The sequence below is a fragment of the Pleurodeles waltl genome, chromosome 2_2, assembly GCF_031143425.1.
Source record: "Pleurodeles waltl isolate 20211129_DDA chromosome 2_2, aPleWal1.hap1.20221129, whole genome shotgun sequence".
Taxonomy (NCBI): Eukaryota; Metazoa; Chordata; class Amphibia; order Caudata; family Salamandridae; genus Pleurodeles; species Pleurodeles waltl.
This window is the reverse complement of record NC_090439.1, coordinates 851,752,623-851,765,815: the sequence shown is the minus strand read 5'-3', so window position 1 is coordinate 851,765,815 and position 13,193 is coordinate 851,752,623. Positions and strand designations below refer to the sequence as shown.

The 13,193-nt window shown below is 46.1% G+C and overlaps 1 protein-coding gene across 2 annotated transcripts in view; it reads right to left on the bottom strand.

Moving 5' to 3' along the window:
- Positions 1–3,016: 3,016 nt before the first annotated feature.
- The window catches only part of ESRP1 (epithelial splicing regulatory protein 1), a 289,890-nt gene continuing 279,713 nt past the window's right edge, over positions 3,017–13,193 (bottom strand). For both annotated transcript variants that reach the window (XM_069220486.1, XM_069220487.1), the window contains exon 15: positions 3,017–7,673. In XM_069220486.1, the coding sequence (XP_069076587.1) occupies positions 7,656–7,673 (18 nt within the window). In that variant the 3' untranslated portion in view covers positions 3,017–7,655. The remainder of the gene's footprint in view (positions 7,674–13,193) is intronic.

The following is a 13,193-nucleotide window of genomic DNA, read 5'->3' as shown; positions in this document are numbered from 1 at the left end:
TGCTAACAGCATACTGTAAGGCGGGACCCTACTTGGCACACGTGTGCGGAGGCCAGGGTTTTATGCCAGTGTGTAAGTCTATGTTGAGCTTCTGCTGCTCCCTGGCAGTTGGCACTATGGTCTGTGGAGATCTCGCGGGAATACCTTGTGCCTCTGGCACTTGTGCGTAAGCGCCAGCTCTGCATGCACTCGAGAGCGCACTCTAGCGTCTGAGTGTCGCGCTGTGCAAACTCACATGACGTATGAGAAAGGCCACTGGAATAATGCGGTAAGAGGGCAATATTATGCAGCAGAGTTGACTAAATTATGCAGCAGCAAAAGGCAAATTATGTGGCATGATATAGCACATTTTGTAATAATATTACTATTTCAGCATTTTTAAACTTGCTAACACTCTCAGGACATTGGTTGCACCTTATTAGTGACAGTTTAACACCAAAATATAGCAGTAAGCGACAGACTTTGAAAAGGGCCTTCCACTGCACTGCAACATGACATTGCGTTTCAAGTAACCTTTTAACTGTTTGAGCCAGAACATTTTTTTTTTTTTAATTTATGTATTTTTTCAAATCTGCAATTATGTGACAGATGATGGATTATGTGCCAAACGCGGCAATTCTATAATTATGCAAAATTGGCGGCGGCCGCACAATTGCATAATTCCAGCGGCCCTGCATATGAGCATCTGATAAGGGCATGCAATGCAACAGGACCTTGCACTTTCCAAGGTGGTTGATTGCTATTATATCTTTGTTTTTACTTTCTTCAAAGAGACACTGAATCCCTCACCACCAATAGCCAATGCAGCATGTGAAAGAATCATCCAAGCTGGAATGAAAAATGGTGTGCGCAGTTTCCTCACAGAGTAAATCATCAGATTTTACTTCTCTAGAAGCCCATTCTCAAACTTATTATCAAAGGTCGCCTCACCTCAGAACAGAGCGGAAAAATTCAGAATTTGATAACCAGGTTAGTAAATGAGAACTCAGCTCCAGTAAGAAAGACTGTGGCTCAAACAACAAGGGCTGTTGGCATCAAAACTTATTGCAGTTCCCTGAGCTCGGTTCCATCTGAAGGAGGTCTTCTTTGGATCACTGGGATGTAGGATCATTAGATTACAACGTGATCCTGAGATTGAACCTTTCAATAACAGAAGCTTTAGTATGGTTGTTAAATCGAAACAACTTGCTCAGCAGAGGTTCATTAAACAAATAGGTTTTGATAGTTGTGACGACACATGCAAAGCTCCAGAGGTTGGGTGCAGTGCTGGGGCAAGACTTTGTTTCACGGCTGTTGGTCTCAAGAGGAGTCTCAACATTCCTCAAATTGGAAAGAGTTGGGAGCTATTCTGAATGCCCGAGGTCATATACTCAGAAGCTGTAGGGAATGTCAGTAATAGTAAGGACAGGTAACCAGGTGCCCAGGTCATACATAAACTGCGTATCTTTATCCCTGAATCTTCTTGCACAGGAGATACTCACCTGTGTGGAGGTTCATCTTCCTTTCCTGGAAGCCATGTATCTGCCTGGGAAGGAAATGCTTATTCCCTCACTCAGCATTTTCCATCGTCAATCCATTTGCTCCTATATTGCAGAATATTTCAAATGATTTGTAGGTGGAAGAGGACTCCTATGAAAGAAAGATCTATTTGCCTCTCCAGAAGATGCTTCTTTACCTCTCTTCTATTCAGCAGTTCCATTGTGGAAGGCTGGGCAGTGGATGCTTTTTCAATAGAGTGACCACATGCCCCTTGTGAGCATTTCATCCAATTCCAGTCGCGAGGTAGTTGTAGTAGCACTTGAGTAGTGTTGGAGTGTGTGTTATCCCCTTCTGTCTCCGATGACAGGACCTTGTTGGAAATTCCCAATAGTTCCATCCCTACTGTACTTCCCCAACTAACAGTGGGTACAGTTCCAGAGATAAAGGTTGGGGGTTTGGAGATTGTGCGGGTTAATCTACAAAGTTTAGGCTGTTCAGAGGAAGTGTTGGTAGAGTAACAGCAGGGTAAATTACATTAAAATGTTACGATAGACATTGGAAAAACGTTGATTCATGGCATTCAGAGAAAGGCATGAGACTGTATACACGTGATGCTACCTTAAAAATATTGGAGCTACTTAAAGATGGATTTCTTAAAAATCTGTCCGTATCCAAGTTAGGAGCGTATGGATTTAGCGGGGATTCCGATCTACATTCCTACACTCTAGGTTTCTCCACAGCATGCACCACACGCCACGTTTTTGGCCAGGTGACAGATCCCAGCGGTGTTAGTTGAAGACACCCTAAAGGCAGTTTTCTGCACTTGGCCTGAACCTGAACAATGTTATCTTATTGGAAGAGACAGTCTCTAAACTCGGATATGGCTGGTTTTCAACTAGCTCCCTCATCCCTGCTTGGGTGTGCGGAGGACCAGACTTGTCCAGACCCCGTTCATGGCTTTGCAGCCTTGGCATTTCTATTGCACATGCATGTAGCTATGCACTGGGGCCAGGGCTGTGTTCCAACACCACGGGACAGGATTAAATAAGGTAGTCTTCTGCAATGATGCAGCTGACACACAATCCTCGCTACTGCCTCACACGGTGAGGCCCAGGGACAGATTGAGTCCACTTCACAGGGCTTGGGAGGGCTAGCATTTGGTGGTTGGCGAGTGACACTTGTGCCTTGATGCTCGTACTCCAGATGTGGTGAACCGACTGCCTCTGCGGTGTGCTTGCTCTATTGCAATGCTATGCACTGCGGGCCAGGGTCCGGGAAGGGAGGTTGCAGTCCCCATTTTCTCTCAACTGGGCCCAGCAGGACGTGCAGCATGTTAAAGGTGCGTCACCGTCCTTTACATTGATTTGCTCTGCAGGGTTCACTGCAGCGCATCTGTATTGTTTTTGCCACTGCAATCCAGAGCCTGCCGCACACCTGACAGCAGTAGTGTGGGATTGCTAAATGCCCCTGGACAAGGGTTGCCGATTTCTGTATCTTAAAAAAATAAACAAAGGTTTTAACAAAATGAGAACTCATGTTGTTTTGATCAATTTATATAGGTATATATTCGTGACTTTAAACACAGCAAATTGCACATGCAAGACTTACAGTACTGGGAGTGGAAAAATAACACGAATAAGAATATAAATGCAAAGTAAAATACTTTGATCTTGAAATACACTTTTTATATACTTTTAATGTTAATGACAGTCAACATCATACTGACATCGCTAAGAGTAGAAAAGATTGTTGTGAACATGCAATGTACAAAGGACAACCTCTATTTTTTTTTATTTACAAATAATACACAGTACTTAAGGATCCGGCCTTTGTCGGCAGTCACTTACACGAATGACTGAAAAAGCAGTAAAAAAAAAATAAGACAGCTGGCTTGAGCATAAACCTGCAATATGGACACTCTATTGGAGCAATGCACTGAAGCGCTTCTAATAGATGCCTTTGGGACCTTAGATGGGTAATGCTGATTGAACGGGAGTCCTCACCGAGTCATGGACAGAACTGGTCGACTAACTAATGGGGGTGACGGGGGCAGATGCAAACCTCAATGGGGCAAAGGACAGGAAGCACAAGCTCGAGGCTGGGGACAGTGCCAGGAAGCGGACAGGGGCGCCCAAGGCTTTCATTAAACCGGCAGTGATATCTAAATGCTGCGAGGGGGAGTGAATTAGAAGGGGTAGAAGGATTTAAAATTAAGATGCGGCTAGTACCAATGGATCCATCTGGTCGTAAACACCCGACAGTGGAAGATCCGAGAAAGGAATGTGTTTCTTGCCCTTGACTACTAAATTTTAGAACCTCAACAGGCCAAGACAGGAACCAGGTCATATATGGAGTCGGTGAGAACTGGGCTCTTAAGGGTGGGTCCTCAGGGAGGCCAGTCATATCCAACAATGTGCAGCTGAACTTCACAAAGTGGTGCTGAAACCATGCTTTGTAAGCAGACAAAAGGAAGGCAAACATGACCTTCAAGTGCACTGAGAGACTTCTCCACCTTTAGGACGTAGCAGCAGCATCCCTCGTAAGAATTGCAGGATAGGGCCTCACAGCTGGACAGGCAAGAAAAGGTGCTGGGTTCATGCAAACTGGTCAGGATCTCCAAAGCGAAGCCGGCGCTGGGAGTTAAACAAAGGCCATAGAGCAGATATGCACTGGCTGCATGATGCCTGTCCAGTCAGCACCCATGGACCATTCCTGACCCCCAAGCCCCACTGTGTGGACAACATTGTCTCCCAGAACTCGGGCCGCATGCAGGCTATATAGCTAAGGCTGGGTCACAGGGGAGGGCATAAACCACAGGGAGTGCCAGGCACTGGTCTTGCTTTCTGGTCTCCAAAGACAGCTGAGTTCTTTGAGGATCTGCTGTGGAGATTTAAGTAAGACCTGGAGCTCCCTGCTCTGAGGTAGGACAAGACGAACTTCATTATTCTGATGAAGATAAAAATGTACTCAGGTGAACGAGGAGTTTATCACCTGTCCTCTCCCTTTCCTCTCTCTCCCCTTCTTCCCTTTCCTCTTCGGAGTAAAGCTTTGAGGTGAACCAACAGTGTTATGCACTACATCAGTATTGTACAAGAAATAACATTTTAACTTAACTTCCTCAGTTATTTGTCTTAAATGTATTGTTTTCATACCTTCCTTATCTCTCTAGCCAGCACCTGTTGATCCATGGAGCACTCTGATATAATGCTATACAAGCAGCCTACATACATCCTACGGGCAGGTCACCTTTGTGTTAAAGTGTGAGTAACGAAAACCAAATGCAGACCACACTAGACAAGGCAACTGCTAGGGGCAAGCCTTCAGGACCCCGAAAAGGACTAGTGATGCCTCTGTCTTCCCTAGCTGCTCGAGCATGCAGCAAGGGTCCCTCGTAGCTCTACCGTCTCATCTCCAGCTGTAGGCCCAACGACTAATGTCCAGCAGAGAAAGGGTTGAAAAAGAGGTCAAACTCTATATATTGAGGAAATGGAGGAGGCAGAATTCTGCCTCCCTAAGAATGTCCTAGGCTTGCCTTGGTTTCACTCAAACTGTAACTTAATTCAGACATGTCCTGATTCCTCTATCAACATCACCTTCCACCAGCCTCTTATTGGTGCCACGGATCTCGTTAGGCCTTTCATCTTTAACCGTTACCCAGCACCCAGTCCCTTTGTTCCAGCTACCCACAATTCACTGCTGCCCTCCCCAGTGACTTATCAGCATTTTGGAGAAGATCAATCCATTATGAATGATCCGACCTCATCCCCTCCCATTTTTTCTCCTCTCCTGGTCAGTATTTTCCGTACATATGATAACTACAGGGTGCCCACAGTCCAGCCTTGATGTTTAATTAGCTATAAGAAACACACAACAAATAAAATTCCAACTTTTGCCTGGAAACCTAGAAATTGCTGAGACTGGAGTGCATTGGTCTTGTAAATGGTAAGTAAAGAGTTGCAAATGAAGAACATCATTTAGAAACACTATTTCTACCTAAATAGTTCTATAGCAAACAAGCTCCCTATCGCACTGGATCGCTGGTAAAGGTACATTCAGCAATCACAGGAAACCCATGTGGCGCCCATCTAAGGGGACATTAGCCAGGAACGGGCTACAGCTGAGATCGTGGAGCAAGCCCAGGTACGATGGGCATATTCATTATTTTAGGCATTTCATCACTCTACACAAAGCTACTTTACCACAGTGGACAAGGGCTGACACAAGCAGAGCACCCATTGAGACTCCCGGTAAACCCAGCAAGTCCAGGTTTCTTGAGGAATGCGACGGTGCACACTCACTAAACCAAGAAATATCTTCCTCTCTCCACTTACTGGTCGCTGTTGGCAATGGCTGTGCGCTGGACCTGAGTGCACCTCACAGCAAGAGCAACACGGCGGTTTCATTCCTCCAGGCCAAACAGTTTCAGCCCTGATTTTAAACAAATATTTTCCATAACATTTTGATTTTTTTTCTCCAAAATGTTGATAAATCAACAGTTTACAGTATACAATTATTATGCTAAATAACATATGTGAGGCCCCTCATTGCATTCTGTGGGGGAAGCAGGAGTGGGGAGGTGGCCATTATTCTGCATCACACCACTGGCACCATGGGCCGCGCTACAAGCGGCGCAGTGCCATAATTAATGGGCCTTGAATAAAATATTCCAGACATGTATTGCCTGTCTGCAGCATGTGAGAGGGTTACTGCGCTTGGGATGGGGAATAACCGTGGAGACCCAGGATTACCAGGTCCTTGGCAGCACAAGGGCTCTTGGCTCTTGACAATCCCGTTCCCATTTACCCCCTGCTTTCACGAACAGTGAGGCAGCGGGGAGGGCCGAGCGTCCCCTGTGCCACGGGAGGGTGTCAGGCAGGGGCGGGGCTCGGATTGGGCCTGCAGCCCCTTCACAATCCACATGTGGTTCTACTAGTCAGCGTTTCCCGCCGGTAGTACCAGGCCAGGGGGTCCAGCGCCCTAGAATACCAGGTGTCAGAACACCAGGGAGCAGGTCAGGGGCCCGACGGAGCAGATTTCTTTCACACTTTCAGTTGGAGCATTTTATAATCTCATTAGTGATGAAATTCATTTATCAATCAAATAGCGGGTGAACCAAGATGGAGAAAAGGAAAACAGACTAACGGAAATGATGCAAGGATGATAAGGAGGCTCCAGCGAATGTGAAATCCAAAGAAAAGATGAAGGATGGTTCTGCTGATTGGACACAAGTAAGGACCGATGAGGAGCATGACGAGGACGGGGCTTTCTATAATCAAAAAGTGAAAGGCAAAACAAAAACATAATATTCTAGTTGGCAATACTAAGCAAAGGGACCAGCGTGACAGCTTGGCTTGGTAGAGTTTCTTACGGTGACATGTAGAGTGAAGGAAGGAAATCTCTAAGCAAGAACGAAAAAAACATCTTCCAAATTCTTCGGCCTGACGGCCCTTTAAGTACAGAGGGTCAGGCTCTGAGGGTACAGTGAGAATGACAATTTCTGGTTCCCCGGACTGCAGCGCTTTACTTGGGTGCATGTGTGTACTGTTACGTGTTACATGCGCCAGAACGCAGTCTTCCAGGTTCTCAGGCATTTGAGTACATGATGCCAAGGAGAGCTTCTGTGCATGTACGGAGAACGGCCTATTCCACATATGCAACAGAGTTTCCATGAATTAAACATATGCAAAAGAGCCATGGGTGACGTCTGTGACAGCACACACTTATAAGACGACATGAGAAACAGGATCAATTATTTGTGCAGTTATAGCTTGCACAGTTAATTCTCACTCTCTCTGCTGAGATATATACAGAAAAGTACACAAACACTGTGTATAAACATAAAACTAGTGATGCCTTGGGCATACTTGACAAAACAAACATGTCGCTTTGGCAATTTTTTCAAAACGTAACATTCAATCTTGGCATTTGTACATTCCAGACAATAAAAATGATATTTGAGCTTTCTTAAAAGTTGTGCCTATTAAATTAGTGAAAATACGAAAAATGTCCAACCAATGGAGGCAGCTCATTAGCAAGGATGGTTAAGTGCCCGGTATGCGCAGTGCTATAGACTCCGCTCCCCAGGCCACTGGCGAGGCTTCTCTGGCTTGGCTGATGGTAGTGCTGGATACGTGACGCCCCTATCCGCAGGTGGCGCGCAGGGTTATTCATTAGTGTCAATGATCCGGAAGTACCTGGTGAAAGATACGAAAGAATTCAGCGTACCATACCATTTCTTGAACTCATGTTTTTAATGTGGTGTCATTAGCAAATAATTCTGTTTTTTTGTTACTATTCCAATCTATTGTGTATGCAAAGTGAGGCAACTAAAGACAGTCATAGCAGAAATGAGCATTGTCAGGGCCAACTACTGTGTCAAATTTTTACAGTCAACCTTTTCTATGAGGCTACAGCCACTACAGAACAGTCAATCAAACAGATGATGGTTCCACCAGAAGACGCAGCAGCTACGAGATGCTGGCGCTACAAGACGCAGCGGCTAGAAGACCTAGTCGCTAGAAGGCGCAGACCCCGACACCAGGTCAAGGAAATGTCAGTTGCACAAGAGAGTCAGCAGCAAAATTTAATTACTAAAAATAAAGTTTACTGACATAATTAAAAAAACTGGCAAATCAAATAAGACTGATTTAATGTGCTAACAGAAGTAAATACAGGCACGTATCAATGTTGGCCTGGATTAGCACATTAAAGCCAGACCTAGGCTTGTTGAAAACTGTTTCTGTATCACTGAGTAGAGGAGCACAATGTTATGCAGGCGAGAACACAATTTATTCTCCACGGAAAATACATTTGTAATTGCTTTTATTATTAGGGTAACATGTTTCATTCATTTATTCAGATACTGACAGAGAAGCCCTGACTACATGAGCATCAGAGCTCTGTGCATATAACAGCTGAGTGTTACTCAATGACAAAAAACAGAACATGAAGTTTTGACGGTCACCCAAATGTTCCAAAATGGGTGGTACAACAAAGGAGTGATTGGGGGGGGGGGGGTTCTACTGTAGCAAACTAATCAACATTTGATTTGGTTGTATAAGGAAGAGACTCCTGATCCTGAGAGCCAGTAGCAAAAATTTTGACTTGTCCAACAAAGGGATTCTTGCAGGACTTTTAGTGTGTTTTAATACACACTTTTTTATTTCACAAGCACAACTTGAGTTGGAGGCATAGCAGATCACTGTACCCGATTACAGTAAAGGTAATAAACCGCATAGGCTCCTATGCTATTGCTGCCTCAAAATGCCATCAACTCCCATTTCAAAGGGAATGTCCTAATTTGACTCATACACAAAGATGCACGCCCTCAGCCTTACTTTTCCAAATGTTCTTGTGTGAATTGCCCTTCCTTGCCACAAACTGGTAATCGCTTGCAGTCAATCTTCAAAGCTCATCTGCACCAACTGTTCATGCCACCAATCATTTGCACAAACTAACATACCACAAATCCTTTCCACCCCACCTCCCCACAGAAAGCATGGACATCTAACTTCTTAGTGAGAGTTTAAACTCGACCCAGAAGTCGAAGTGGGCAGGATCTATTGGGAACATAGTATCCATACTTTTTTTTAGATTCACAAAACAGTTCCTCTACTTTTTCTTTCAAAACAATAGGTGCAAATGGTTAATTCCGAGAGCTGAGATGTCTTGTCTGAAATGGAAAGAAGAGGGTCTCCTGTACTGTGAAGTCGAGGGAGGGGCGGACAGCTACACAAGAAACAAGCTTTCTCTCCAGAGTGTCTGCTGCATGATAGAAATGTAAGTGTGCAATTTGTTCAGCAGCAAACGTAGAGGGTGCCTGGTAGCCAGTATATTACTTTAATTGATGGAGTCATTTGAGTCTTCATGGTGGCAAAGATGTATTCTTGTTTGACAGTGACAAGGTATCCTCTTTCACCATTCTTGGGGTGCCCCTGACCAGCTATCTCCGCTGGGAAAACCTGTACTGTCAGTGTGACAGGCCACCTTCCACATACTGTATGATGAAGCGCCGGCATGCCATCTACACTGAATGCATGTAGGAGCACATATAGCCCTGAGCGATTACAGGATGGTGTTATGCAGGCGAGAAACAAAGCTACTGGTAAAGCTCCTGTAGGAAAATGGCTCCCTGTTGCAGTTACCCCCGCCCCCCCACCTTTTGCCTGATATTGATGCTGACTTGACTGAGAAGTGTGCTGGGACCCTGCTAACCAGGCCCCAGCACCAGTGTTCTTTCACTTAAAAATGTACCATTGTTCCACAATTGGCACATCCCTGGCACACAGATAAGTGCCTTGTAAAAGGTACCAGTGGTACCAAGGGCCCTGTGACCAAGGAAGGTTCCTAAGGGCTGCAAGCATATGTTGTGCCACCCTAAGGGACCCCTCACCTAACACATGCACACTGTCATTGCAGATTGTGTGTGTTGGTGACGGGAAAAATGCAAAGTCGACATGGCATCCCCCTCAGGATGCCATTCACACAAAATGCTGCCTGTGGGGTAAGTCACCCCTCTACCAGGCCCTAAGGCAGGGTGCACTATACCACAGGTGAGGGCATAGCTGCATGAGCAATATGCCCCTACAGTGTCTAAGTCTATTCTTAGACATTGTAAGTACAGTGTGGCCATATTAAGTATATGGTCTGGGAGTTTGTCAAACGAACCCCACAGCTCCATAATGGCTACACTGAATACTGGGAAGTTTTAGTATCAAACTTCTCAGAATAATAAACCCACACTGATGCCAGTGCTGTATTTTACCCTATCCTTCAGTGCAGGACTGACTGGTCTGTGCCAGCCTGCTGCTGAGAGACGAGTTTCTGACCCCATGGGGTGAGAGCCTTTGTGCTCTCTGAGGCCAGAAACAAAGCCTGCGGTGGGTGGAGATGCTTCACACCTTCCCCCTGCAGGAACTGTAACACCTAGCAGTGAGCCTCAAAGGCTCAAGCTTTGTGTTACAATGCCCCAGGGCACTCCAGCTAGTGGAGATGCCCACCCCCTGGACACCGCCCCCACTTTTGGCAGCAAGTCCAGAGGAGATAATGAGAAAAACAGGGAGTCACCCACCAGTCAGGACAGCCCCTAAGGTGTTCTGAGCTGAGGTGACCCCTGCCTTTAGAAATCCTCCATTTTGGTTTTGGAGGATTCCCCCAATAGGAATAGGGATGTGACCCCCCTCAGGGAGGGAGGAGGCACAAAGAGGGTGTAGCCACCCTCAAGGACAGTAGCCATTGGCTATTGGCCCCCAGATCTAAACACACCACTAAATTTAGTATTTAGGGGCGACCCTGAACACAGGAAATCAGATTCCTGCAACCTGAAGAAAGAAGAAGGACTGCTGACCTGAAAGCCCCGCAGAGACAACACAGATGACAACTGACTTGGCCCCAGCCCTACCGGCCTGTCTCCAGACTCAAAGAACCTGCATAGCGACACATCCGACAGGGACCAACGACCTCTGAGGACTCAGAGGACTGCCCTGAACCTGAAGGACCAAGAAACTCCAGAGAAAAGCGACACTGTTCAAAAACAGCAACAACTTTGCAACTTTTTTGCAACTTCCAAAGAACTCTCTCTTCCCGCCGGAAGCGTGACACTTCTCACTCGGCACCCGACGCCCCCGGCTCAAGCTCCAGAGAACTAACACCGCAGAGAGGACTCCCAGGTGACTACGACGACGTGGGTAACTTGAGTCGACCCCCCTGCACCACCACAGCGACGCCTGCAGAGAGGATCCAGAGACTCCCCCTGACCGCAACTGCCTGGTAACAAGGAACCCGACGCCTGGACCAAGCAGTGCACCTGCACCCCTCTGGACCGAGAGGAACCACCTTCCAGTGCAGGATTGACCAGCAGGCGGCCCTCTTCCTAGCCCAGTCAGTAGCTGGCCCGAGAAGCCCCCCCTGTGCCCTGCCTGCATCGCCTAAGTGACCCCCTGGTCCATCCATTGCTTTCAATAGCGACGCCTACTTAGCATACTGCACCAGGCCGCCCCTGTACCGCTGAGGGTGTGTTTTGTGTGCCTGTTTGTGTCCCCCCCCAGTGCTCTACAAAACCCCCTGGTCTGCTCCCCGAGGACGCAGGTTCTTACCTGCCAGCAGACCGGAACCAGAGCACCCCTGTTCTCCATAGGCACCTATATGTTTTGGGCCCTCCTTTGACCTCTGCACCTGACCGTCCCTGTGTTGCTGGTGAGGTGACTTTGGGGTTGCCTTGAACCCCCAACGGTGGGCTGCCTATGCCCAGGAGACTGACTGTGTAAGTGCTTTACTTACCTGAGAAACGTAAACAAACTTACCTCCCAAGGAACTGCTGATTTTTGCAGTGTTCACTTTTAAAACAACTTATTGCCATTTTAACCTAAACTGTGTGTACTACTGTTTTAAATCAAAGTTCTCTACTTACCTGTGTGAAGTACCTTGCATTTTATGTACTTAACTCAAATCTTGAATCTTGTGGTTCTAAAATAAACAAAGAAAATATATTTTTCTATATAAAAACTATTGGCCTGGAGTTAAGTATTTGAGTGTGTGTTCCTCATTTATTCCCTGTGTGTGTACAACAAATGCTTAACACTACCCTCTGATAAGCCTACTACTCGACCACACTACCTCAAAATAGAGCATTAGTGTTATCTAATTTTGCCACTATCAACCTCTAAGGGGAACCCTTGAGTCTGTGCATGCTATCTCTCACTTTGCGATAGTATATACAGAGCCAACTTCCTACAGCTCCCATCCACCAGCCCCTGGGTACAATCAGCTTCAGCAAGCATCCTCTCTGTGGCACCCTGCTGCTCCAAACCATGAGCTCATCAGTGGCTGTGTAAATGGTGGAAATAGACTCTTTTTGCAAAATGTAAAGAACTGAAAAATGCTTTAGACTGATCCAAAAAGCAAGGGACCCTTCAAGATGAATAATGGATGAAGATAGCGAACATAAAGTAACCAATACCTGAAGGGGGCAGCTGACTGAAAGTCCCCTCTCACTATATTGTTTTTGTTTTCATGAAGTTAGCAACTGAAACGATCTGTAGCTAGCTCTAAAAACTAAAGAAAGCTAATGCTTTATTATGTGGATTTGTAGAGCATGGATAGTCACCTGTGACAGTATCCAGGTGCTGAGATGGGCAGGCCTCAGGAGAAGATCATGCCTGTTATGTCTGGAAGAGCCATGTCTTGAGGTTCTTTCAGAAGTATATGAGAGAGATGGAGGTTCTGAGTTGTTGCAGGAGGTTGTTCCAGGTCCTGGCTGCGAGGTATGAGAGGAGCATCCCTTAGCTTCTGGTCTTCTTAATGCAAGAGAGGTGTGCTCTTGCCTGGGACAGATCAAAACTGTATGCTGTGTTGGTATAAGTTGAGGAGGTGGTTGAAGTACAGCTTTGTAGGTATGGATAAATAGCTTGAACTTACATCTTTCCTGGACTGGGAGCCAGTGGAGATTGTTGAATTGTGGACAGATGTGGTTATTTCGCAGGACATTCAGGATGAGTCTAGCAGTGGTGTTTTGGATGATTTGGAGTCAGTGTAGAACATGGGCTAGGATTCCAAAGTAGAGGGTGTTTCCATACTCAAGACTGCTTGTTATAACAGCCTAGGTAACTGTTCGTTTGGTGGTAAGTCAGATGCACTTTAAAATCTTGCATAGTATTTGCAAGATGTAGAAGCATGATGAGACAACTGATGTCATCTGCATGCTCATGGAGAGGTTG